General features: G+C 43.9%; 1 protein-coding gene across 1 annotated transcript in view; it reads left to right on the forward strand.

The window, feature by feature from the left end:
- Window positions 1–4,319: 4,319 nt before the first annotated feature.
- XRCC5 (X-ray repair cross complementing 5) overlaps window positions 4,320–27,482 on the forward strand; it is a 117,937-nt gene continuing 94,774 nt past the window's right edge. Inside the window, exons 1-6 of the mRNA XM_056111579.1 lie at window positions 4,320–4,402; window positions 11,787–11,900; window positions 18,281–18,464; window positions 20,185–20,233; window positions 21,740–21,862; window positions 26,926–27,117. Coding sequence (XP_055967554.1) covers window positions 4,382–4,402; window positions 11,787–11,900; window positions 18,281–18,464; window positions 20,185–20,233; window positions 21,740–21,862; window positions 26,926–27,117 — 683 coding nt within the window. The 5' untranslated portion in view covers window positions 4,320–4,381. The remainder of the gene's footprint in view (window positions 4,403–11,786; window positions 11,901–18,280; window positions 18,465–20,184; window positions 20,234–21,739; window positions 21,863–26,925; window positions 27,118–27,482) is intronic.

Below are 27,482 nucleotides of genomic sequence, written 5' to 3' on the forward strand. Positions count from 1 at the left end.
GAATTCCATTGATGAGCTGTTTCCACAGGTCATACACTATCTAAGCATATTCGAAAGTTGCATTCACTTTTGTCACATTTCCCTGGGGACTAGGGTCAAACCCTAAATCAGACATGATTGGAATATATGGAATATATGGCCCTCCCGTTGATCGTCGATTTGCTCGAGCGGGCCCAGTAACGTCTCCATTGGAGACTTTGTTATTACTGTGTCTGGCATATCGAATACTCTCGGTAGCTTGCCGGGCTCTCCGACATGATTAGTATCAGGATTAGTGTCATGAAGGGGTGCCCCCATGGTTACCTGTATGAAGATGACAAGGAGCTGCCCTAGTTAAGTTCGCCACCTAGCGGACAAAGTAGGCTTGTGAGGAATCATTTTACGGAAGGATCAAAGGCTAGAAAGACTGGGAAGAAGGGAAATTATACCAGAAAACACTTAGAGTTCCTTAGTGGAGAAGTCAGGGAATTAAATACCATAGATGAGAACTTTCAGAGTTCCTTAATCTCCAGGGCGAACAGCAAATAGGAGGAATAATCTCCCATTGCTTTGCGGTCGTAATATATGAATGGATCAGCTCTCAGTCAATGCAGTATGAAGATGTCCAAGCTATCTTGTCTGTTGACATTAGGTGGCACTCTTACTCCAGTTCAAGTCCAAGGTGGGAAATAAACCCACTTCCCTGTCTTCCTAAAAAAACGAGAGTTTAGAGGGGTGGAAAGATCCTATAGGGGAATAGGATGGGAACACAGCCAGGAGTAACCCCTGAGCACAGCTGGGTGTGGCCCCCAAAACAAAACAAAACCAAATCCAAGAATTTTTTTTTTTTCCTTTTTGGGTCACACCTGGCTATGCACAAGGGTTACTCCTGGCTCTACACTCAGGAATTACCCCTGGCGGTGCTCAAGGAACCATATGGGATGCTGGAAATCGAACCCGGTGTGCAAGGCAAACGCTCTACCCGCTGTGCTATTGCTCCAGCCACACAAAACCCAGGATTTTACATTTTACAAAGGACTAATTTCAGCTGATCAAAAAGTTTTATTCTGTCATGTTGGGATGAACACTAAGCCCCAGGACCTTCAAGGTGTGAATTTGGTGGCTGTGATCTAGGTGCACACTTGAAGCTCCTGGGGCTGAGTGTTTTATTAGATTATGGATATTAATATACCATACAGATTAGTTGACTGAAACAGCAGCAACTATTTTTTCAACTTAAGCGACTAGAAGCCTGTGATCAGGTAATCTCAAGGTTGGGTTCGAAGAGTTTTCTCCTTGTGTTACTAGAGACACGTTTTTCATTGTGTTTTCTTTTCTTTTCCGTGGAAATACAGGGGTGAGGAGAGTGGGAAGTACTCTAGTGTCTTCTTACAGAGACATTGTGAAAGCCCCTTCCTTTGATCCTAATTTGATCCAGATCCTAATTACCTACTCAGGGCACCATTTCCTAATACACACTTGGGAACATATTTCCTGTCTCTGTGATCAGGCTGAATTTTCTTAGCTTGAGTCTCTGGATGGTCCTTCCTTGCGAGGCATCAGACTGCCACCAGAGTGTAAAAATTGAATTTCCCAGACATTCTTGAAGGCTTTGGCCCTGAATTTGTCCAAGAGTCCTTCCATCACAGGTTACTGTGAAAGTTAGTCTGTCTCAAGGTCACTTCATATTCAAAGGGAAGGGACCACATTAGTCACCTAAATGCTGGTGTGTGTGTGGGGGGGGGGGGCGGGGAGGATGGCTTCTCTCCTCAGGAGGTTGAGCTTTCTCTGGGCCAACACAGAGAGGAGCTGTGCCAGTTAAGAATACTATTTAGGGCTCTATTTCTGCATCTCAAAAGGTGCCCAGCATTCATGCCTTTAGAGCTGAGGACAGAATAACTTCTTTAAATCACATCTTGATTTTATTACTGCCCAAGGAACTCTGCTAGGGGCCTTCCCATAAGCCTGCCTGCAGAGTTCTGTCAATGTTTACTTCAAAGTATTTTACGGATTCTGGTCGAATGTTGAAGTCCTTAAAGTGTTTTTTTTTAATCAACTTCAAAAACTGCATCTGAAGCCAGAAGATGGGAAAGGGACTAAGGCAGTTGCCTAGCAGGCTTCATCTTCGCCCGCCACGTGATTCCTCCCCTGAGTACCATCAGTAGTGATCACTGAGCCAGTAATAAGCCTTGAGCAGCTTGGGGTGTGGATCAAACCCCTACCTCCTTGTTCCCTGAGATGTGTTTGAATAAAAAACATAGAGGAATCTCCTGTGCTTTGTGAGCAAAACCTTACAAAATGAAAGTACTCTCTAGGCCTCAGTGTATTCATAACTCCAGCTTTCTCTGGTGAGGTTCAAAAATTTGGAGCATCAAAGGATTGTGGCCCCCAAGCAAAATAATCCGAAGGTCCATCCCTTCCATCCATCTCTCCAGTTTTAGTAACTGCTCCCCCCAGATTCAATTTTTCAAGAGGGAGAAAATCTGATTGGATTAAATTTTTCAACCTGGGTAGAAGTTACAGACCCCATGCAGAGTTCTCAACCACAGCAGGGTCACCTACAGGCTGTGGGTGATTTGGTACAAGAAACAGCGATTTGTGGGAACTGTACGGCTTGGTCTGCCTTCATCAAAATGAGCAGAGGCAGGGGTGTCTACTGGAAGGGGGCTTTGAGCTCGTCAGGCACAGTAATGACAGTCTGTGCTGCAACTTCCAGAACAGCTCCACAGAATCCAGTGCAGGAATAAAAACTTTGCTTTCTCCCTTCTCTAAACCTTTGGGAAATAGCCTAACCAGAGGTTGCTTCCTGGCTGCAGGCTTTTGAACATCCCATTTCCTTGCAAAAGAATGTCCTTCCCACTTTAGAGTGCCTAAAAAAAAAAAAAATGAAAAATCACTCTCTGACTGAAATTGTTCCCAAAAGTCATTGAATCTATATTAAAAAAAAATCTTTCATCATCCCTCACATTTCCTCTGCAAGTAATACTACACCTTCTGGGGGGAAAGGAACAAACTTCCAGATAAGAGACTTTCTGGATTCAGACTCATGGATATCTAATTCCGAAGTTTGTTCCTTTCCCTCAGATTGCTCCGGCCCCATGTAAGGCAAATGCCCTACCCACTCCACTATCTTTCCAGCCCTCTAAGATTTATTTTAAAATAAATTTGTTTCATTTTAAGTAAATATTTGGTTTGATATATATTTATATAATGAATTTACATACCTATTTTTATGGGCTAGAGCAATAGCCCAGTGGGTAGGGTGTTTGCCTTGCGCGTGGCCAACCCAGGTTGGATTCCTCCGCCCCTCTCAGAGAGCCCGGCAAGCTACCGAGAGTATCTTGCCCGCATGGCAAAGCATGGCAAGCTACCCGTGACGTATTCAATATGCCCTGGCATATTTGATATGCCAAACACAATAACAAGTGTCACAATGGAGATGTTATTTGGCCCGCTGGAGCAAATGGCTGAACAACAGGAGGACAGTAACAATAACTTATTTTTATATAATAGGTATATATATATGTACTATAAAATAAAGTTTAAACTACCCCATATATACAATTATGTATATAATTATATCATTATATATTATTATATATTATATAATTATATATATATAATTATGCCGACCCGAGTTTGATTCCTCTGCCCCTCTCAGAGAGCCCGGCAAGCTACGGAGAGTATCTCGCCCGCATGGCAGAGCCTGGCAAGCTACCCGTGATGTATTCGATATGCCAAACACAGTAACAAGTGTCACAATGGAGACGTTACTAGGCCCGCTCGAGCAAATTGATGAACAACGGGAGGACAATGACAGTGATATATAATTATATTATATAATCATATATTGTAATTATATAATATAATTCTATTCTATTATATAATTATATTATATATTATTAATATATTATATATTATTAATATAATATATAATTTATATATATATAAATTTTTTCAGGGGGAAGGCGGTCCAAGTGGAGAGAGTTTAAGACCCCGTGCTCTGGGCTTAGAGAGCTAGGATGGAGTTGATGCAGGTGAGACAGAAGCAGCTGCGCTGGGGTCTCTGTTCGTTCGCAATTCCCAAGCTCTTCAGTATTTTCTTAATTAGTCAATAATATTTATATATATATACACACACACATAATATTTGTAACATATTCATATATGTATGTTCTATCGATAGAACATACATATATGAATATATTATCTCGAGAGAGATATATATTTGGAGGTGGGTGGGTAAGAAGCGACTTTGTGTAGGTCCCGCTTGGGCGTCCCGAGCCCCCGTTGGCGGGGCTGAGCCCGGCTTCCCCGCCCCTTCCCGGCGGCGCCCGGAACCGAGACGCGCGGCTGCGGGTTCCCGGCCGGAGCGGCGAACGGGGCGCAGGCGGACGGCAGCATGGCCCGGTCGGGGAACAAGGTAGCGCGGTCCCTGGGCCCGGGCGGCCCGGACACGGGGATGTGCAGGCGGGCGCCGTGAGGTCGCGGCAGGGCAAAAGAGGGAGGAAAAAAAAAATTTCCCGTGGTGGGTTGGATCAGGAGGGCAGGTGCGAATTTGGAGGACAGGTGCGGGTTGGGGAGGGTGCGGAGACCCCAAATTTAGCCTCCGCCCTCGACCCCCCGCATCCCTCACCCCTCTCTGCTCATCCTTTCCCTCCCCGATCTCCCCATCACCCGCTCTGCCTCCCCCTCTCTGTCCTCCTACCCCGGGCGTTTTTTTTTTTTAAACCCACTTCCTGCTTCTGAGTTTTGTTTTTTTTTGTTTGTTTTTATGAGGATGCTGGTTGGTCTGGAGATCGCACCAAACTCCACAGACTTCCCTTGTAAGACTTTTGAAGTTTTTATAGGGAATAAAAAGAATAAAAAAAAAAATGAAATGGGCACTGCCCCAGGATTGCTATGCACTCTTGATTATTCTGCCCTGACTGGACGCTGATTTCCTGCGACTCGCTTATAGGAAATGGCTTTAGTCCCCACCCCTTGTCCTGGGCACATCAGAGCCAGGAATGGGACGCGTAGTAGCGCCCACCTTCCAGGTGAGGCATAAAAGGGATGAGCCCCATCCTTGAGGGTGGCAGAATGCAGATTTCAAGCCAGGCTGTTTGGTTTCAGAGTGCTGAAGAACAATTATGAGCGGTGCTTGAGATTACGGATGAGAATTTATTGAATTTTATTATTATTATTATTATTATTATTATTATTATTATTATTTTGCCACACCTGGGATGCTGAGGGGTAGGGATCACTTCCTGGTAGTCCTCAGCGCACCATCCTTATAGAGTGTCGGGGAATCCAACCCCCTCAGCTGCAAGCAGAGCAAGCACCCTACCTGCTATCGGGTCCTTCAGACCTCTGGATGAGGTTTTTTTCCTTAAGAGTTTTTTCTTTTTTCTTTTTGGTAATGATGCGGTAGAGGGTGATTGTTGGAACAGTAGAAGAAGGTGTGGTCCCTGGAGCTAAGCCATCCTTTCCTCCAGCTCTAAGACTAGGTGCCTTTTTAAGCACCTGGTGTAAAAGATAAACAAGGAGGAATTGGAGCAACTGAGCCCTTTGGGAAATGCTGATTGAAATGAGAACATCTGGTTCCACTTGCCTACTTCAAGCCTTCTCTTTTTTCCTTTTTTTTTTTTTTGGTCACACCCAGCAATGCTCAGGAGTTACTCCTGGCTCATGCACTCAGGAATTACTCCTGGCAGTGCTTGGGGGACCATATGGGATGCCGGGGATCGAACCTGGGTCAGCCGCGTGCAAGGCAAACACCCTACGCGCTGTGCTATCGCTCCAGTCCCTCTTTTTTAGCTGCTGAAAGTTACACCTGTCTTGCAGAAAATTAGTACACTTTGTGGCTAGATTTGAAGCAGCCAATATTGTTTCCCTGTGGCTGTTGAATAGCTACTCCTCTGCCCAGTTTCTCTTTCCTAGTTTTACTGCTGACCAGGGAGGACCTTGATGTAATCATGGACTTCTGGTAAAACTTTTGATACGAGTTTCGAATACTGAGACCTGACAAAAAGTCAAAAAAAAAAAAAGCCTTCTGACTTTGGGTTTTCCGGCCTAACACTACTCTTAGGAACATTAAGTACAGTAGTAGTAGTAGTATATTTTTGGATTCTGAGTTTTTAAGTATGCTTCTCCTCAGGGTGTTGTAATCTCGAAAAGTTTGTCTCTGGTACTGCTTCCCAGGAATCTATTAAAGACAGAATGACCAATAGAGAAAGCTTTATTAGCCATAAATATATTGGAAGATGGTAGACTCACCTCTTAGAGGACCATCTTGCTTGTACCATCACTAAAAGTAGTATATATAAGAAAAATGTCAGGGAAGCTTGTATTTTTAGATAGGAGATATTAACTCTGTTACCTGTGATCAGGCATGGTCCTATAAATCAAAAGGAGGTTTCTGATGAATGGCTTGTGATTATCTTCAATTTCTTTTTTGAAGGGAGTGAAGGTTGGACCACACCCAGGGTGTTCAGTGGTCACTCCTGGTGGTGCTCGGAGGGCCCTATGTGGTTCTAGGGATCAAATGGGGGTTGGCTACATGTATGATAAATGCCTTAACTCCTGTTCTAAATCTCCAGCCCCATGATGATCGGTATCCTTCAACCTTTTTATAACCTCAGACCAACACCTGTCAGCATACTGGCCTGCAGACCAGCAGTTAAAATCTCTGTGATAGAACATTGGTTTTTATCTTTTCTATACCTTCAGACTGGCACCTCTACATGGATCGGTTATTGAAGACTGCTGCTTTTTATTATTTAGTTGTTATTTTTCCTTCTGCAGTTGTTGGGGAAGGACAGGGAAAGAAAAATGATTTTTTTTTTTGGCTAGGTCAGCCTATGCTGACCCATGCCCAGACATGTTTGCTGGCTTAAAATTTGAGCCCAGCAACAAACTTGTTTTGAGTTGTTTTCGGTATTGAAATTCTGAAATGTAAACATTAGGAGTTTTAAGCTTTATCACCATTTTCTTTTGAAACATTTTTATTCTGGAAATTTCCTTTTTTTATAATTCCCCCCACCCCCTTTTTAAAAATTGAATCACCGTGAGATATAGTTACAAAGCTTTTGTGTTTGAGTTTCAGTCATACAAGGATCAAACACCCATCCCTCCACCAGTGTACATTTTCCACCACCAATGTTCCCAGTATACCCCCTCTCCCCCACCCCATCCTACTTCTCCCCCTGCCTCTGTGGCAGACGATTTCCCTCTTACTCTCTACTTTGGGACATCATGGTTTGTAACACAGATAATGAGAGGTCATCATGTTTGGTCTTTTATTTTCAGGACACATCTCCCATCCTAAGCGATCCCTCTAACCATCATTGACTTCGTGGTCCCTTCTCTATCCCAGCTGCCTTCTCCCTACTCTGGAAATTTCTTAATATTGGTGTTATGATCAGTCCTTTGTCAATTAGGAAAAAACTGGTCTCACCATGTTTTACCTAAGATATAACCAAATCTGATACAAACTGAAATATAACCAGACTATCTGTAACTTCCCTGAGGTCCTTCAAGTATTTTAGACATGTTAGGGTCAGATCAGTGCTTTGGCAAATAGTTCTTTTACTGATTGCTTCTCCGGGTTATTTCTCCCGTTTAATGGAGTCAGACTAATCTCCCTGCGACTCCCATGATTGCACCCATCTTTTACTCTCATGCAGACTGATCTCATAACAGCTGCCCGGAATTTGAGAGGGATGGTCCTGTTCCCCTCAATCTTACCTGGCTTAGAAAAAAAGGTTTTGGGGCTGGAGAGATAGCACAGCGGGTAGGGCGTTTGCCTTAGACGCGGCCGACCCGGATTCGATTCCCAGCATCCCATATGGTCCCCTGAGCACCTCCAGGAGTAACCCCTGTGTATCACCATGTGTGACCAAAAAGCAAAAAACAAAAACAAAAACAAAAAAAAAACCAGGTTTTTCCAGCTTGTCCTCATGCCATGTATTCTTCAGATCCTATACCAACTTGCTTATTTCATGTTCATTTGTAATTCATCTTCTCATGAGATGTGATACTCTGAAATCTGCAGAGTTTGTTCAGTGTTGTCTGATCAGTATGAACTACAGGTATTGTCAGAGAGTGTTTAAAAAGCTTTCACCCTGGAAAAGAGTTTAGATCTCACCTACTCCAATGGTTATTTGCTGCCTCCATAAAGTAATTGAGATTAAGTGGACATCCCAAGGACTCAGAGCTCTGTTGGCAATAAAGATGGAAATGGTTTCCAGATAGCTAATGTAGTCTCTTATAATACAACCTTTCTTTTTGTTCCTTGAATTCACTATAGTGAATATAATCTATTTTTGTAGGATTCAATGAGATCGAGTTTGAGGAATGTAGTCGCATTGCCAGGTTCAAACAGGTGCTTAATTTAGGATCCGCCCTGAAAGATTTCTATTAATTTAGGTCTTCTCCAGATTATATTAAATTTAAGTAAATTTTGGGTGCTTCATAAAGAATTTTACCTGAATCCCTTTTAGCTTCTCTTTCTCCTGTTGCCTAGTTCCGGTCATGCATTTGGGACCAGAGTGATGGTACAGTCGGTAGGGTGCTTGCATTACACACAGCCAACCTAGGTTCGATCCCCAACACCCCATCTAGTCCCCGGAGTTCCACCAGCAGTGACCCCTGAGCAGAGACGCTAGAGCAAGCTCTGAGCACTGCCAGGTGTGGGCTCCTCTCCATCAAAAAGAAAGATGGTTTCCTACATACATGATAGTCTTTAATGTTGATGCCAGTGACTTATGTGAAGTAGAGAGGAGAGATGACCACTTTCAGTCCACCTCTACCATCCCAAGACAGGCTGGGAAGGCTAGGACTGATTAAATCTGTGGTGAGCCCTTGCGTACCACAGATCTCGAGTCCTGCCAGCCCCACTAGGTAGCCATCAAGCCCCACCTGACCTCCACTTGTTCTGCCTGCTGTGGGAGTCAATCCATGGCACTTGATTTCTTGGGAACCGTAGACTCAGGCTGGAGCAAGGAATTGCTCTTTGCAGGAAAGGAAAGTCAGTCCTAGGTCTTAACCTAGGCCTTCTGGGTCCTTTTCTTTCTCTCAGGAAGGAACGTAAGGAGAAGACGAGAAAGGGAGAGGGAAGAGACAGAGGGGGAGAACACAAAGGCTTCTCCAAGGGAGACACACCCCAACTTTAGGTTTGAGAGCTTTAAAGTACACAATTCAAGAAGGGAGATGTGGGCGACACTTGTATGTGGGCAACGCATGCACTTTTCCATGATATGTGGACCCAAGCAGCACGTGGTTGTAGGCAGCATATCTGTGTGCTTCCTTCAAGTTGGTTTTTATAAGGTTTTTCCAATCTGCCCTACTTGGGGCTTTCTATCCATGTCAGACTCTGTCCACTGCTAGAGTAGTCGCCAAGGGGGTAGAGTTAGGATTGGTTGATGATCTTTGACATTCCTTTCCTTGGCCTTTGTTCCTGCTGGAGTTTCTCTCTGAAGGCAGGGTTCAGCCTTATCTGGGGCTGTTGGCACCAGGTAAAGGTCTTACCATGCCTTCGTTTCTGTGTCCACAAGGTGGGTTTTTTGCAGTCGTAGGGCTAAGTTGGTTTTATTACTTCCCAACGAATTCCATTGCCATGGAGGCCCTTCTCAATCTACCTGCCTGCTTCATTACTCTCTAGAGATTTTACAACCTTACATCTTTAAGGGGAAAATGACCGAAGGTCAGCCTTACATAACTTCAGAGTCGATGACTCCCTAAGAAAGTGGGTGATGGGGATTAACTCCTGTGCTGAGCAGAACAAATGCATGTCAGGTGTAGCTTGACAGCTATCTAGTGGGGCTGGCAGGACTTGAGGTCCGTGCTGTGCAGGGGCTCATCTCAGACTTTATCGGTCCCAGCCTTCCAGCTGATCCCTGAGTGGCAGAGTTGGATCAGGAGGAAGGGCTATCTCTCTTGTCTATTCAGGGTGGAGGTGCATTGGCATCAATGTCTTGGTATTTTTGGTAATTTTCGGCCATATCTGGCAATTCTCAGGGGTTCCTCCTGCCTCTGCGCTCAGGAATCACTCCTGGCAGTGCTCAGGGAATTGTATGAGATGCCGGGGACAGAACCCAGGTCAGCAGCATGCAAGGCAAGAACCCTCCTTGCTGTACTATTGCTCCATCCCCATAACTTGGTGTCTTGATGTGCATCCTTTGCCTGTTGTAGTTTATTTAATGGATGCTTCCTCATTCTTTAGACTCACCTGAGGATTATATCCAAGAAACCTTTTCTGCCTCCTTTCCTCGTCCCCAGGCTTGAGTAGATGCCCCTCCTGTATCTTCTCTGTATACCCTCAGCATACTTTATCCTGGAATACTGTGTTGGTATTATTTCAGTGTTCCTTACTCAAATAGGTTTTGTATCCTTGTTTTTAATTTTTTTGTTTTTTGGTGCGGCTGAGGGTTGAGCCCAGATCTCATGCACGCAAGGCATCTAGTTTGCCCCTGAGGCCTCTTCAGTTTAGATCAACAAGTTTACAAATGATGCAAATTGTTGGGGTGGTATATCTTTTTAGCCTAGATAGATTGCAGCAGTTACCTTTTGCCACAAAAGTGCTGGCTAGCATATTATATTCCCAGTAGCTTCAAATAAAGCTACACATTATCATGCTTGTATGTCTTCAGATCAACTACCGTTTGATGTCTTTTACGTGGGCTAGGCTTAGCTTTCTTTTTTTTTTAAATTTTTATTAGTGAAACACAATGAGGTACAGTTGTGTAGACTTACAGATTTTTGTGCTTGGGTTTCAGTTATACAATGATCAAGTACCCATCCCTCCACCAGTGCCCATTTTCCACCACCATGGATCCCAGTATCCCTCCCACCCCCCATACTCCCCATCCCACCCTACCTCTGTGGGAGGGCATTCCCTTTTGTTCTCTCTCTCCTTTTGGGTGTTGTGGTTTGCAAAAGAGGCATTGAGTGGCAATCATGTTTGGTCCATATAGACTTAGCTTTCTTACCGCACCCCTCGGTGGTGGGTTTTAGGTCTCCCCGTTACTCATCACTGTGGTTTTATTACTGGACTTGGGTTAATGTAGTAGCAGCTCCCTGATGCATATCCCTGTTTTTTATAAACTGTCAAAGTTTTTTATAAACTGTCAAATCACTAACACTGTCATCTCGTTGTTTATCGATTTGCTCGAGCGGGTGCCAGTAACGTCTCCATTCGTCCCAGCCCTGAGATTTTAGTAGCCTCTCTTTACTCGTCTTTCCCAATGCTCCATATAGGAGGCTCTTTCAGAGTCAAGGGAAACAGACCTGTTATTGTTACTGTGTTTGGCATATTGGATACGCCACGGGTAGCTTGCCGGGCTCTGCCGTGAAACTGTCGTAAGACTATTTAAATTTCTCCTGGTGTAAATGTATATGTCTGATATGGTCTAACAGAATGCTTCTCCTTGATCATGTATGCTCTGAATATCAGTGCAAGTTCTGTGGGTAAAGCAGCAAAGGATTCTTCTTTTTTTTAAATTTTATTGAATCACCATGAGATAGTTACAAGCTTTCATGTTTGGGTTAGAATCGAACACCCATCCCTCCCAGTGCACATTCCCCACCGCCAATATCCCTGGTATATCCCCCCGCCGCCTTTCCCACCCTCCCCCTGCCTCCATGGCAGACATGATTCCCCATACTCTCTCTCTACTTTTGGGCATTATGGTTTGCAGTACAGACACTGAGAGGTTATCATGTTTGGTCCTTTATCTACTTTCTGCACACACAAAGGATTCTTCTTTATCTTATGACCCTTGTTAATATTGGCCTAAGAGATCTCTTTGTGACCCTGCTTCTAGGCAGCTGTTGTGCTGTGTATGGATGTGAGCTCCGCCATGAATGATTCCTTCATGGGTGAAGAGTCCTCATTTGAACTAGCAAAGAAGGTGATAACCATGTTTGTCCAGCGACAGGTAAGTTGCAGACAGGCCTTTTGTTAAAAACCTGTCCTTGCTCCTTGTTGCGTTCACACAAGATTCCAGCCTCTTTACAGTGTTCAGCCTCAGGTTTGGGGGGAATCAGAAGTTTGTTTTGTGTATTCTTAACATACAAATTTGGCTACCATTAGAGCCTGATTTTGGTGGGGGGGTTGTTTTGATTTTGGTGTCGGGGCCATGTCCACCTTTGCTAAGGTGCCAACCCTGGCTCTATACCGAAGGACCATGCCTGGTGGTGCTCAAGGGACCACATGTAATGCTGGGGATCAAACACAGGTCAGCCACATGTAAGTTCCTTAATCCTGTACTATCTCTCCGACTTTTAGGGGGAATGTAAGGTATAGTGGTTAAAGCCAGTCGGTGATGGTTTGACTTTTTATTCTACCGTGTCATTACTTAATGATCTGTACATCCTGGGGCTGGAGCGATAGTACAGCAGGTAGGGCATTTGCCTTGCACGTGGCCGCCCTGGGTTCAATTCTTAGCATCCCATATGGTCTCCCGAACACTGCCAGGAGTAATTCCTGAGTGCAAAGCCTGGAGTAACTCCTAGGCATCGTTGGGTGTGACCCCCCCAAAAAAAACAAAAAACAAAAAAACAACTTTACATTCTTCACTTTCTCTATGCTGATTCCAGCTCCTTTTGCTGGTAATAAGTGATCCCCAAACTTAGTGTCTTAAAGGACATTTTTCAGGAAGTGCTGCTATGGGTCTGTAGGATAATTAAGTGGCTCCGTTGGGTGATTCTGCGAGTAGTAGCCTGAGATTCCCACGGGAGAGCCGCTGCTTCTGAGAAGGAGTGGCTCGAGCAGATACTCTGAAAGAATTCCTTTGTGGCACTTTAATGACCTAGCTTAAGAAATCCAAGGAAGTCATTTCTCTTGCTTTCTATTAGGCAAGCGAGTAAGATAGTCAACTCACATTCAAGAGGGGTTGGGTGGTGGGAATTAGACTTGAATTAGGAAGTAGCTTGGAAAGAAGGCGGGGTGGGAAGGAATGTATGGTGCCCAGCCATAGTTATCACATATGGTGGCTCAACCACAGTGCCTCAGTGTCCCATGTCTGAAATGAAAGAACACAGTAATCTTTCTCAGATGACTACTATTGTTGTGTTTTGGCTGAATAAAAAAGTTAATGTAAGTAAACCATAGAAGAGTGTTTGAAGTGGTGTATATACTGTATCAGGATTAACAATTACTGTTGCTGTTATTATTTCTGTCCCTTTCTGCCTGGTCTGTCTGCTACTTTTGCCTATGAAGATTTGCTTTATTCCCTGGGTAATGCTGCTCTTGGAAACTCTGCTCATTCTCTTGGGTTCTGCCTTTTCCCTGGACACTCCTGTGTCCCACCTGCCATTCTAGATTTTAACATGTTCTGGTGACCTGAAGTCCCTAGTGTGTCCCAGAGGAAGATGATGCCATTCTTAATTGTTGTTATCTGAGTTAATTGTATCCAAGTAGTGCTGCTGTGTCCCAGAGTAGTAAATATATGTGTGTATATATATGTATATATATAATATATATGGGCTGGAGCGATAGCACAGCGGGTAGGGCGTTCGCCTTATAAGCGGCCAACATGGCCGACCCGAGTTCGATTCCTCCGCCCCTCTCGGAGAGCCCGGCAAGCTACTGAGAGTATCTCGCCCGCACGGCAGAGCCTGGCAAGCTCCCCGTGACGTATTCGATATGCCAGACACAGTAACAACAAAGTCTCCAATGGAGACGTTACTGGACCCACTCGAGCAAATCGACGATCAACGGGAGGGCCTTTACCTTTACCTTTTATAATATATATAGACTGTGTACATATATTATATATAGACTGTGTACATATATTATATATAGACTGTGTACATAGAATAAATGTAGCATATGTAGTAGCACTGTAGCACTGTCCTCCCGTTCATTGATTTGCTCAAGCGGGCACAAGTAATGTCTCCATTGTGAGACTTGTTCCTATTTTTGGTATATCGAATATGCCACTGGGAGCTTGCCAGGCTCTGCTGTATGGGCAGGATACTCAGTAGCTTGCCGGGCTCTCCAAGAGAAAAAGAAGAATCGAAGGCGGGTTGGCCGTGTACAAGGCAAATGCCCTGCCCACTGTGCTATTTAAATATATATATGTTTACTTAGGGCTGGGCGATAGCCCAGCAGTAGGGCGTTTGCCTTGTGCGCAGCAAGCCCAGCCGAGCCGGGTTCGATTCTTCTGCCCCTCTCGGAGAGCCCGGCAAGCTACCGAGAGTATCTCGCCTGACGGCAAAGCCTGGCAAGCTACCCGTGATGTATTCAGTATGCCAAACACAGTAGCAACAAGTCTCAAAATGGAGACTTACTGGGCCCACTCGAGCAAATCGATAAACAACGGGAGGACAGTGACAGATGTTTACTTATTTATTTTTTTAAAGAGAAATGGTGCTCTGAGTTTTTTTTTTTGTTTTTTTTTTCCCTTTTTTTATTAGTGAAATACCATGAGGTACAGTTATAGGCTTACAAATTTTGTGCTTAGGTTTCAGTTATACAATGATCAAGTTTTTATTTTTGACTCTCTTTCTTCCGTGTTAATCTGAGTGTATCAGGAAGGTTGGGAGATCCAGTCTGTGCTGTTCCCACCCATTGGGGGTTTGGACAAGATTCCCTGGCCTGAAAATGAAAATGAGTTTTTGCGCAGGAGACAGAATTCTAGCTGACTGCCTGTCTCACGTGCTAGACATGCTTGAACAGGAATAGCTGGGTCGTTTCTCCATGTTCACCCAGCACCTGAGGCTAGAGTTGTTAACAGACGGGGGAATTTCACACACCAGACACAGGTGAAGAATGGCAGACTCCGTGCTCATTCCACATGGTGTGGTGTTCCCTCGTCGGCTGTAAAAGGCTTCTGAAAATAAGTAGGTGCTAACAGGGCTGCCTTTGATGTCAGGTCCAAAATACTGTTTTGTTTTTACATTTTATTATGAAGAGTTTAGTAACAGACAAAACCCAAGACTAGTATAACAGAAAGCAATTTCCCCATTGTCCAGGACTGTATAATCCTGAAGTCTTATTTATCTGATTTCTTTTTCTTAAAAAATAAATTGTTGGGGTTGGAGTGATAGCACAGTGGGTAGGGCATTTGCCTTGCATGCAACAGACCTGGGTTTGATCCCCAGCATCCCATATGGTCCCCCCAGCACTGCCAGAAGTAATTCCTGAGTGCAGAGCCAGGAGTTGCCCCATGCATTCCTGGGTATGACCCAAAAGGCAAAAAAAAAAATAAATAAAATAAAAAAGGCCCTCCCGTTGATCATCGATTTGCTCGAGCGGGCCCAGTAACGTCTCCATTGGAGAATTTGTTGTTACTGTGTCTGGCATATCGAATACTCTCGGTAGCTTGCCAGGCTCTCCGAGAGGGGCGGAGGAATCGAACTCGGGTCGGCCATGTTGGCTGCGTGCAAGGCAAACACCCTACCCGCTGTGCTATCACTCCAAAGTAAAATAAAATGTTGCTCCTGAAAGCTAGGAGAGGGATGGAGGCAGTTGCCTAGCATCCCATGAAGCCTGTTCCTTTCTTTCTTTTATAAACAATTTATTAAGTTTTTAACTGATTCACAGTGAGATACACAGTTACAAAGTCATTCATGATTGGGTTTCCGTCATATAATGTTCCAACACCCGTCTCTTTACCAGTGTATATTTCCCACCACGTGTCCTCACTTTCCTTCCTGCTACCCCTCCATCTCTATGGCAGGCAATTGTCTTCTCTCTCTCTCTATTTCTCTATCCCTTCCCCCTGTCACACACACACATACCCCTTTTGGGCATTATGGTTTGTAGTATAGACACTGAAAGGCTATCAGGTATATCCCTATACCTACTTTCAGCACTCATTCCTGTCCAGAGCACTCATTTCCAACTATTGTTGTCATACTGACCCCTTCTCCATCTTTTGCCCCCCACACACTTGTGGCAAGCTTCCAACCATTATCCAGTTCTTCTGGCCCGTCTTTTTCCTGACCTTGGATATTAGTCTCATACTATTTTTTTTTATATCCACAAGTGAATACAGTCGTTCTGTATCTGTTCCTCTCCTCTGACTGATTTCACGCAACATGATAATCTCCATGTCCATCCATTAGCAAATTTTATGGCTTCGTTTTCCCTAACAGCTGTGTAGTATTCCATTTTGTAGACATACCATAGTTTCTTTATCCAATCATCTGTTCATGGTCATACCAGTTGTTTCTAGATTCTGGCTATTGTATTCTGGTTCTTTGTTTTTCTCTCAGAAAAGAATGTGATGGGGGAGGGAGAGAAAGAGAGAAAGAGAGAGAGAGAGAGGGAGGATGGATGGTGGGAAGGGAAGTGGGAACATTGGCAGTAGAACATTGTATGACTGAAACAAGAGAGAGAGAGAGAGAGAGAGAGAGAGAGAGAGAGAGAGAGAGGTGGGGTGGTGGGAAGGAAACTGGGAACATTGGCGACAAAACATTGTATGATGTGTGTGTGTGTGTGTGTGTGTGTGTGTGTGAGAGAGAGAGAGAGAGAGAGAGAGAGATATGCAGTGAGTATGGAAATACAGATGGCGTTTCTGCCATGTGTTTTGGGCCTCCACAGTATATTCACTGGGTCAAATAGGAGCTCAATTTCTAGTTTTTTGAGCACTGTCCAGATTGTTGAGCCTGTATCTGTCTGGACACCTGAGCACCACTGGCAGCCACTCCTGAGCATCCTAGCTAGGAATAGCTCCCGAGGGCCACCACCCTAAAGCGTCATAGATAAGCTTGAGGTCTCTGTGTATTCCTTCCCAACCCTCTTATTTCTTCCTTTTTCTCAGAGCCCCCCTTAGTTTTTACCTTGAGTATTTTATGCTTTGCGACATAATCATCATTTCTTAATAATATCAACTATGGGGTGAAGCTCTTAAAAATTTATATAATGATTTAAAGGTACATGCAACTTGTATTAATCTTATATCTTTGAGATTTGCTCATGTTGATAAACATTGTTTAAATTATTATTTTTTTTTACTCGAGTGTTGCACAGGGATATTCTGCCACATGTTCTTTATCCTTGAAGATGACAGTTCATTTCTAATTTTCCCTTGTCACAAACAGTGCTAAAGAGAACTTTTCTTGGCTTCTTGCCTCAATTTGCAAGGAGTATGTGTTTTTGTAAATTGGAGTTGCTGATATTCAGAGTGTGAACCAACTGTGTTTTTCCAATATGGAAAATTTGAACCTTAGTTAGTTATCCCACACTAAATATTTTTCAAACAGCTAATAATTATTTTTCTTTCTTTGAGAGAATGAGTCTGATTTGACTGGAAATCATCAACAGCAGTTATCAATTCCCATCTTCTAACATTAAATTATACTGAAATGAAGATGGACCTAAAGTCAGCATAAAATTACCTTCAACCAAATATAAAATGTTGCCTATCAGGATGGCAGGCCGGGGGGCGGGGAGGGGAAGAGCAGGTAGGAGAGGGAACCTGGGGACATTGGCAGAGGAAAGTTGACACTGGTGGTGAGATCGTTCCTGGGACATTGATTGTCTAAAACTCAACTATGAATAATTTTGTGTACCATAGTGCTTTTTTTATTTTTGCTTTTTGGGTCATACCCAGTGATGCTCAGGGGTTACTCCTGGCTCGTGCACTCAGGAGTTACTCCCAGTGGTGCTCAGGGGCCATATGGGATGCTGGGAATCGATCCCAGGTCGACCGCATGCAAGGCAAACACCCTACCCACTGTGCTATTTCTCCAGCTCCACCCTAGTGCTTTAACAGAATAAAACTTCAAAAAAAATTAAGCAGCAACCTCAAAAAGTAAAAGATGGAATCACATAATCTTCTACTAAATGGATAGAATTTGAGAGTACCAGGTTGAGTGAAGCCAGTCAGAAGACAAGGGACAGTTACAGAATGATCTTGCTCATAGGTGCTATGTAAGAAACAGTAAGTGCGCAATAAATACCAGAAGCATCAGGACTGCAGAAACTGTCTACAGAACTCAACTTCACCTGGAGCCGAGAGGAGGAGAGATGGGAGGGGGGTCTTGCGGACATTGGCAGAGGGAAGAAGCACTCTGCTGGTGGGTGTGGTGAGGTGTTGGAACTACATATGCATCAAACAGTCACCAGCTGTCTGGTAAACCATCAGGTTATCCAGATTCACAAGACTATAAACAGTCTTGTAAACCATAATGCCTCAATACAAATGGGAAAAAGAATTTAAAAAAAAAAAGTCATCTTTAGGGTTTATCTTTGACCCAGGGGCCAGTTGTTGAGAATGGCCCCGGGACCTATTACAGGAAGGGATGTTGTTTTTCTCTATGGTACCTCATGACTTTTGACCTCAGGCTCTTCCCGGTTTTTCTCTAGGTGTTTGCAGAGACCAAGGATGAAGTTGCATTAGTCCTTTTCGGGACAGATGGCACCGAGAATGCCCTTGCTGGGGAAGATCAATATCAGAACATCACAGTGCACAGACATCTCATGCTACCAGATTTTGACTTGTTGGATGACCTTGAAAACAGAATCCAGCCAGGTTCTCAACATGCTGACTGTATCCTTTTCAGCCCAAGGAGACCCCTGGAGAAATTTTTGTTTTTGTTTGGGAGGCCCACACCCAGCAGTGTTAAGGGCTGACTCCTGGCTCTGCACTGAGGTATTCACTCCTGGCAGGCTCAGGGAAACATACTGGGTACTGGGGATTGAATCCAAGTCAACCAGGGCCAAGGCAAGGGCCTTACATGTTGTACTAACTCTGAGGAATTTTTCTTAATCTGGGGAATTATAATCTAATTTGGGGAGGCTCTCTAAGAATTCGAATTCTAAGAACATAGATATTTTTGCTTTTGAAAACATGGGATTAAGTGTGAGATTTATTGGATTGTACTGGATACCTAATCTAGTCACTGTGTCCCTTCTCGACACACTAATGACATTGAGAGGTTGAAGGGCATTGGAAAATGAGGATAAAATTTGGACAGAGAATACGGTGGTGGTGATTTAGAATTTAGAAAAATTTGGATGTAGAGTTAATTTTATCTTTTTTTCTTCTAACTAAAAGTACGGCATTAAAATTCTCCATGCTTCTTGAAAGTAAGGCATTTTGGTGCCAAGACTCAAACTGATATCCAGAGGGAGAGGTTTTATTTCTTCTACAGCTGCTCTGATTGTAATGGGTAACTCATTTTTCTAAGCAATCAGGCTATCCAAATTCACTACTGTGTTGGGAGTGAATTAAAAATGCTCCCTTAAGGTTCACTTTCTATTTAAGAATAGATAAATTGTTAAAAAATAGGGATATTGTAAAATGGCATTTTTTTTTCTTAATGGAGTATGTTAGTTGACCTTAGTTTTATTTTTTTCTGGTTATGTGAGTATATGTGAATCACTGTATCACTATCATCCCGTTGTTTGTCGATTTCCTCGAGCAGGCACCAGTAACGTCACCATTTGTCCTAGTCTTGAGATTTTAGCAAGTGGCACATTGGAGCCTCTTTAAGGGTTAGGGGAATAAGACCCATCATTGTAACTGGGTTTTGGCATATCAAATACGCCATGGGGAGCTTGCCAGACTCTGCCATGAGGGCAGGATACTCTTTTTAACCTGCCGGGTTCTCTGAGAACTTCTGGGAGCTTGGTTTTATAGTCTCTGGATCTTGGCCATTGATGGGATTACATGGTGCAGGGGGAGCAGTTGGTGAGTGTAACTGCCTAGCTACTGGAAGAGGGGGGATCTGGGTGGAGGAGGCCCAGTCCCGATCCGAGCAGGCTTGGAGATCTCAGCCCCGAGTCCCAAACACCTGGGTTCCTCTCTGGTTCCTTCATGCGTGAGGCTTGTCCCAGCATGTGGAGAATGGTCTTGAGCATGGCTGTGGCTGGTTCCAGAGATCTTCAGCTGCTGGGGCTCTGCTTGGGGCGGGGAGGGAAACTCAACCCCCCCCCCCCCCCCCCGACCCCTATGAGGACAGTCAGGTGCGGGGGCAGGAGACTCTGCATTGTTTTCTTCCCGGAGCTTGGTCTTATAGTCTCTGGATCTTGACCGTTGATGAGATTACATGGCACGGGGATGGGGCAGGGTGGGGGGGGGGGCAGTTGGTGGGTGTGAATATGTGATAATAAAATCAACTTTAGAAGAAGGGCAGGTACTTGTGATCCATCACACAATTGTGCCAGTGTTATTAAATTTCCAGCATTGTGAACCTCCCCAGGGAAAAGTTGATTGCTGTTGGGGTAACGGGACTGTCTGGGACATCTTCTACCCTTAACTAGCTGAGTCGTGGATGCACTCATCGTGTGCATGGATTTGATTCAGCAAGAAACAGTGTAAGTGTCTACTGAAGAGAGCTGGGAATGAGCCTTTGTTGAAAAAGCAAAATTGTATGAATGTATTCAGCGCACTGCTAACTCCCTGTTCCTCAAGCAGCATATTTGTCTGACTAACTGAAGAAACTTTGATAGAATTAAGTGATATGTATGGTTCAACTTCTCTTCTTTTTTTAATTTTTTTTTTTCAACTTAACCTTCTTTACAAATTTAAAAGGAATGGCGATGGTGTGGGAATTTCTCTGGGGAATATACATATTTGACTGTTTTGGGGTCTTTTTTTAAATAGAATTTTTTAAATTGAATCACAGTTAATTGAGATACAGGTATGAGCTTGGTCATGATTGGTTTTCAGTTATATAATATTCTAATACCCATCCCTTCACCAGTGTACATTTCCCACTACCAATGTCCCCAATTTCCCTCCTGTCCCTCCACCGCCTGCCTCAGTGGCAGGCTCCTCTCCTCTCCTCTCCTCTCCTCTCCTCTCCTCTCCTCTCCTCTCCTCTCCTCTCCTCTCCTCTCCTCTCCTCTCCTCTCCTCTCCTCTGCTCTCCCCTGCCCTCCCCTCCCCTCCTCTCCCCTCCCCTCCCCTCCCCCTCCCCTCCCCTCCCCTCCCCTCCCTTCCCCTCCCCTCTTCTCTCTCCCTCTCCCCCAGCCCCCACTTTTTGGGCATTATGGTTTGCAGTACAGATACTGAAAAGTCATCATGTATGTTCAAGGGTTTAAAGCCTTGAAAATGCTTATCTTTTGACATAGCCCTCCATGCAGATGTATTTCTTGACTATTCTATGGTGCCATCATTTCTCTATCTCTTTACATCACGTGTAACATCTTGCCACTGATCCTGTAAGTGGGCTGTAGTGATAGCACAGCAGGTAGGGCGTTTGCCTTGCACGCGGCCAGGTCGGCCGACCCAGGTTCGATTCCTGCGCCTCTCTCGGATAGCCCGGCAAGCTACTGAGAGTATCTCGCCTGCATGGCAAAGCCTGACAGGCTCCCCGTGGCGTATTCGATATGCCAAACACAGTAACAACAAGTCTCACGATAGAGATGTTACTGGGCCCGCTTGAGCAAATCGATGAACAACGGGAGGACAGTGACAGTGATCCTATAAGTAGAAGCTGGCTGTGGTGTTTGGCTATAAGGCTAAAGTTGTAGAGCCCCGTAAGAGTGTCTAGACTATGTTCTGTCTGTGTGGGGGCTGGAACCATAAGCTTAAGGACCACATCTTTAAAGTTAGAATTAGGCAATCAGGAACGTAATAGATCCATAATGCTTCAAAGTTTTATCCAAGCTGTTACAAGTACGAGTTAGAATTAGGATGATTATGTTTCTAAGGGGACCTTAGCTGGGCACCCACACAATATATGAGCTTTCAGTCATGTTTGTTCATTGTATCCAGCTTCGTTCCTTAGCAGCTCTCTGCTCACTGACCAAGTGTATTTGAATTTGTAGGAACTAATACAGAAGAAAGATTTCTTAACATGAGGACTCTCTTTTTCAGTGGAAAGAAGTTTGAGAAGAGACATATTGAAGTCTTCACTGACCTCAGCAGCCCATTCAGCAAAGATCAACTGGAGACGGTCATCGAGAACTTGAAGAGATCCGGCATCTCCCTGCAGTTCTTGTAAGACCTTTAGAATAATGTTTGTAGACGGATCCCTGAGTGCAGTGAAGGGGATCCCTCCATAGAATACTTGGTTCTCAGGATCTCTCTCTCTCTCTCTCTCCCTCTCCCTCTCTCCCTCTCTCTCTCCCCCTCCCTCCCTCCATTTCTCTCTCCCTCACACTCTCTCTCCCTCTCTCTCTCCCTCTCTCCCTCCCCAAACAACCACAGGTTACTCTCATTATGGTGAAGATGCTCCTGAATGGTCACAGTGAGACCCGGACTTAGCTCAGCAGTACATGTTTTCTTCACTATTCCTTTTTGAACTTTTTTGGGGGCGATGTGGGTAGGGACCCTGGTAGTGCTGAGAGCTGACTCCTGGCTCTTAGGGATCACTTCTGATGAGGTCTGGGGAATGATGTATGATGCTGGAGACTGAACCCAGATTGGCTGCATTCAAGACAAATACCCATTCCTATCTCTCCAGCCTCTTGCTTCTCTATACTTAAAGTCTTCAAGTATTGAGGCATTAGAGGACTCTTTTGAGGATGTACAATTCACTTCTTGATTACATAGAGGAATTTGACCAAATAATTTCCAGATCAATAGTGTCTTTTCTTAAATGGCTCTGGGTACTGGTGTCTTACAGATGGGAGTTGAGAAGAATGTCAACTGAGGAATCATTTTAAACACATAATACTCTCATTTATTTTTCAGATGTAAAGGGTGTATGTACATACATAAAATATCATTCGCTTATGTGTCTGTAGAGGTCATAAACAAATTTTGGGAGAAATGAATCTCACAGTGATTCATTTCTGAAAAATGAATCCTTTCAGAGGCAAGCCCCTCCTTCCTCCCCATGCTCAATAATTTGAATTTTCTCTCCCATGATTTGCGCTTTTTTTTAAATCTTATATACTAAGAGGAAGATCTTTTTGCTACACTAATCCTTCCTTCCTGCTACATCTGAAACCTACATTTTTTTTTTCTAATTTTGGTAAAAGCCGAGTCTTTTTCATGAGTGGTAAGTTACTGGTTTTCTAGGGACATTCATTTTTTATTGTATTTTTTAAAATGGAGCCTCCAGCTCAGAGTGGAAAGTGGCCACTGCCTTCTTTGAAATGCCTGCCACGGGGAGTGAAGAACCTCTCTTGCATGTATGCGCCTCTTAAAGGCTGCTGAGTGTAGCGCTTTTCTGTAGAACTGAAGAAAGAATAGTTCAAGCTTACACTTTCCAAGACCAAGTACTTTTTTAAGTGACACTTTGTACTGAGCTAAGATTCTCTCGGTGTTTCCAAAAGCCAGCTCAACTTCCGTTCCCTGGTCCTAATCTCTGGATGCCTTTACGTGCTTGGTGCGCGCTATATTTCTGTCAGTCATTGGGGAGGGCTGTGTTTGTTTGTCGGAGCAATGCCATGCTGTGTGTTGAAAAGGGATCCACCTTTTCTTCCGTTTGTTCTTTGACTGGTTGTACTTTCTCTCTTGGGTAATATGCTTTCCTCCTGTGCTACAAATCTCTTGCGGGCAAAGTAAAACTTGCCTGCGAAGTTTTGGTATTACTGTTTTGTGCGTTTCATGTGTAACTGATTATTTTAATTTAGTGTTTCCCATAAAGGGTGATACTGCACCCCAACTCCTCTCCCCTTCCCCTTACAGGGGTGCTAGAATGATGGGGGGTGATGGACTTGAGTGCAGTGGGAGGGCCCTTTATGTTTATTTATTTATTTTCATTTAAAGAAGGCCTATTTCCAGGGGGCCACTAAGTGAATTTTTTCCTTTTTTCTTTCCTGCAGAAGGGGGTGAAAGGCCCCATAAGTTTGGGAATCTCTGTTTTAGTTGGACTAAAAAGAGAACAACAGACCAAAGAAGGACTTTATTTTGAGCTGGATTGTTTCTTGGACCTATTTCTCATTTCTTTTGCTGACGCAGAGAAGGTTTATTTCTAATCCAAATCAGAGTAGAAAAACACCTGTTGTTGTAACTTCTTTTTTCCCAGGAGAGATTCCCGACTCTTCCTTTTCCTGTCATTTCCCTATTGAATATCCGAGGGGCCATCCCCTGCTCCCTGGACACTCTTTACCTGGTGGCCGTGCAGGACATGTGACTCTGCCTTGCTGAATGCAGAAGCAATTTAAACAAGGAAGCATCCTTCGCTAGAGCAAGTCAAAAGCTAGGCAAATTATTGTTAAACTCATCTTCTGCCTAGTGTTGACCAGCAGGAAATGTTGAGTGAATCGAAAAGGCTGCTGAACTCAGCACTTCCCGGTTTCCAGGGACAAAGAGATGAGGTTAACTGCAGTGGAAAGAATCTTGCTTCTTCTGTCAGCTGGATGAGCCTTGTATTAGTAGTTTGTTTCTTTTGGGTTTGGGGGATCACACATTGTGGTGTTTAAGCGCCATTCCTGTCTCCACACTGAGGGATCACTCTTGGAGGTGCTTTGGGATGCTGAGACTTCAAACCAGAGACAGCGGGATGCAGGGCAAGCCCCTTAACAGCTCATGTATTTTTTTTATTTATTTATTTTTTTTGCTTTTTGGGTCACACCCGGTGATGCTCAGGGGTTATTCCTGGCTCTGCACTCAGGAATTACTCCTAGTGGTGCTCTGGAGACCATATGGGATGCTGGGAATTGAACCCGGGTCAGCCGTGTACAAGACAAATGCCCTACCCGCTGTGCTATTGCTCCAGCCCCACTCATGTATTATCTTTCCTCCCCCTTAGCTGTGCAGTTGTGTATAAATGATTCCATCTCTGTAAGTTTTGGTTTCTTTTTAGAAAATAGTGATAGAAATCTCTGTATACACTGATATGAGGATACAAGAAGAATTTTTGTTTTCATGTGAAAGCTGTTACAAAGTACCATATAGGTTATTATGAAATATACTTGGTTGGCTTATTTTTCAATTTGTACAATTATTAGGGAGTATTCCCATGACTGGTAAGCTCAATCTAGTTTTAGTCTAATTTCAGTCAAACAATTGGAGTGAAACGCAAATACAAAACTGCTTTCATTTTTTTCCAGCAATTAATGATTTCTGTATAGAAATCTTGTGTCAGCCATAATAATAGCATTGAGTTCTAAGTAGTTTGAGGTCTTTTATTTAATATTTATAATAACCTTGAAAAATTTTTTGTTTTCTCTGAAAGGAAGTACAAAGTAGAAACATTCTCGGCTTGAGGATAGTAAAATGACCTTTTTGCCAGTGACTAAGCATCCCAGACAAGGCTCAGGGAGAGAAGGAGCTTCAGATCTCTGGAAGAGTAGCCCTGGGCAAGATCGTCAGTTCTCCAGTTCTCTTATATTGCTGCCGCCCCGACAAGTGGTCAGTAGGAGAACAGAGGGCCAATGTGTGCAGGTTCGCCCAGGACAAGCTGCCACTGTCCGCTGTACTTCTCCTCGGAAGGCCAGACGGAGAGAGAAAGAAGCAACAGAGACTGAATGCAGCCAGTTGACTTTAGCCAATGCCAGTGGCAAACCTCTGGCTGGCTCTCACCGGATGCTGTAGTGGGCACAGACGTTCAGGTTCTCATCCTCAAGCTGTCAGAACTGAAAACCAGGGACTGGTGAGCCAACGGCCGAATTCAGTAAAAGATTGAATTTAGGGAAACAGAAAGGAAGGGAGAGTGAGACAGGGAAGTAGCCAGGTTATGGGAGATGGGAGGGGTCTCCTAAAGTAGAATTCTCCCTTGATATATTTTCAGTGGGTATCACTTGATCACTTGATCCCCCGTTATTCATCAATTTACTCGAGCGGGTGCCAGTAACGTCTCTATTCATCCCTGTTGCGTGCTAGCGTAGCCCAATGGCATCTGTTCATTCTAGGAACATGCAGAGCCTCAAACCGATCATTCAGGGTCTTGACGAAGAAGTCTGACCATCTTGTAGGTGGGCGTCCACGCGATCTTTTGACGTCCCGTGGAATCCAGTCAGTCATGGCTCTAGTCCAGCGGTTGTCTGTAAACCTCATTTCATGTCCAGCCCATCTGATTTTTGATGCCTTGGCAAATGAGACAGCGTCCCTGATTCTTGAGCGTTGACGGAGATCGGAACTCCGGATTCTATCTCTCATTTGAGTGAATCATGATATTCCAAGCATAGCTCTTTCAATTCCTCTTGGGGAGACCCAAATAGCGTTCTCATCATGTTTTTGTAGGGCCTCAGTGGGTATATGTTTGATTTTTGTCTCCCTAGAATACTCTTCACCATTTTTTAGGGAACATTCCCTGTCTCTCTCTTTCTTTCTTTCTTTCTTTCTTTCTTTCTTTCTTTCTTTCTTTCCTTCTTTCTTTCTTTCCCATTTTTAGGGCCATACCCGACTATACTCAGGTACTTAGGGTCTACTCCAGGGTTTGTGGTACTCAAGGATTACTCCTGATGACACTTAGGGGACTATATAGGGTGCTGGGGATGCAGCCCAGGTCAGCTGTGTGCAAGTCACTATATAGATATAGATGACATATAGATAACACAAGAGTTAATAGTTTAAAGTGTAAAAAACAAAGTGTAAAAAAAATAGTTCAAAGAACACCTTTCCTAATCTTCTATCTCCCCAGCCCTCTCCCTCCTAAACTTTTTATCTCTTGACTTGAATGAGGGCTGATGTGTTTTAGAGCTAGCCCTCCATCCACCACTGATGTCGGTTTTGGATTTTTTTTCAAATCAGAAAGTAGAGATCTCAATGCTCTCAAATGTTGAAGTTTGGGTTTGTATTCAAAGAGGATGCAGAGGAAGTCAGTCACAGACTGAAGCCAGCATAGTGGCAAATGAAGACAAAAGGGAGGAAAAGAGAGGTCCAGGGGGAGGCATGATCTCTGGGTGTGTGACACTCTAGCCTACTCCTCCAAGATGATGTGCACCCTGCCCTTACCGTGATTTGATTATGTAACTCAGTTCCACTAGTGGAATGCAATATTAAGGTAGATTAAGTAACATTGGATAGATGAGAAATTTGAAGCATGGAGTGGTTTCCTGACAAGCCCATTCTCTTCCGGTTATCGAGAGTGCGTTTCAGGATTGGAATCCTTTCAGACTTGGCTTCTGAGCTGGTCTTAACCCCCTCCCCTCTTTCCCTTCTGATAGCCTGCCTTTCTCCATTGGCAAGGAAGATGGAACCGGGGACAGAGGAGATGGTGACTTCACCCCAGCCCGTCACAGACCCTCATTTCCTCTGAAGGGAATTACTGAGCAGCAAAAAGAAGGTATTCGGACAGTGAAAAAAATAATGACGTCTTTAGAAGGCGAAGAAGGGCTGGAGGAAATTTATTCCTTCAGGTAAGAAGTGGAACTCTGGTTTTTCACAAATTTTAATTGTAACTATAAATTTCTCTTTTGATTAAGCACTTCCTGCAGCTTTTCTTTTTTTGGGCCATCGTTGATTAGGATTTGTTCTTTTACATATACTTTGATGATGATGATGATGATGATGATGATGATGATGATGATGATTAAAGAAATGATCCCAAGCCTCTAATCCTTATTTGAAATTTGTATGGGTGGCACAAACTTCTCATTTGTATCCAGGACAGTTCATAATGGTTAGAAACATATAGATAACACGAGAGTTAATGGTTCAAAACATAAACACTGAAATCATAGGTTTCCTCTTTATGCCATGGGATCCTTCTTTTTCATACACT

Source organism: Sorex fumeus, unplaced genomic scaffold (genome assembly GCF_029834395.1).
Source record: "Sorex fumeus unplaced genomic scaffold, SorFum_2.1 ptg000014l, whole genome shotgun sequence".
Taxonomy (NCBI): Eukaryota; Metazoa; Chordata; class Mammalia; order Eulipotyphla; family Soricidae; genus Sorex; species Sorex fumeus.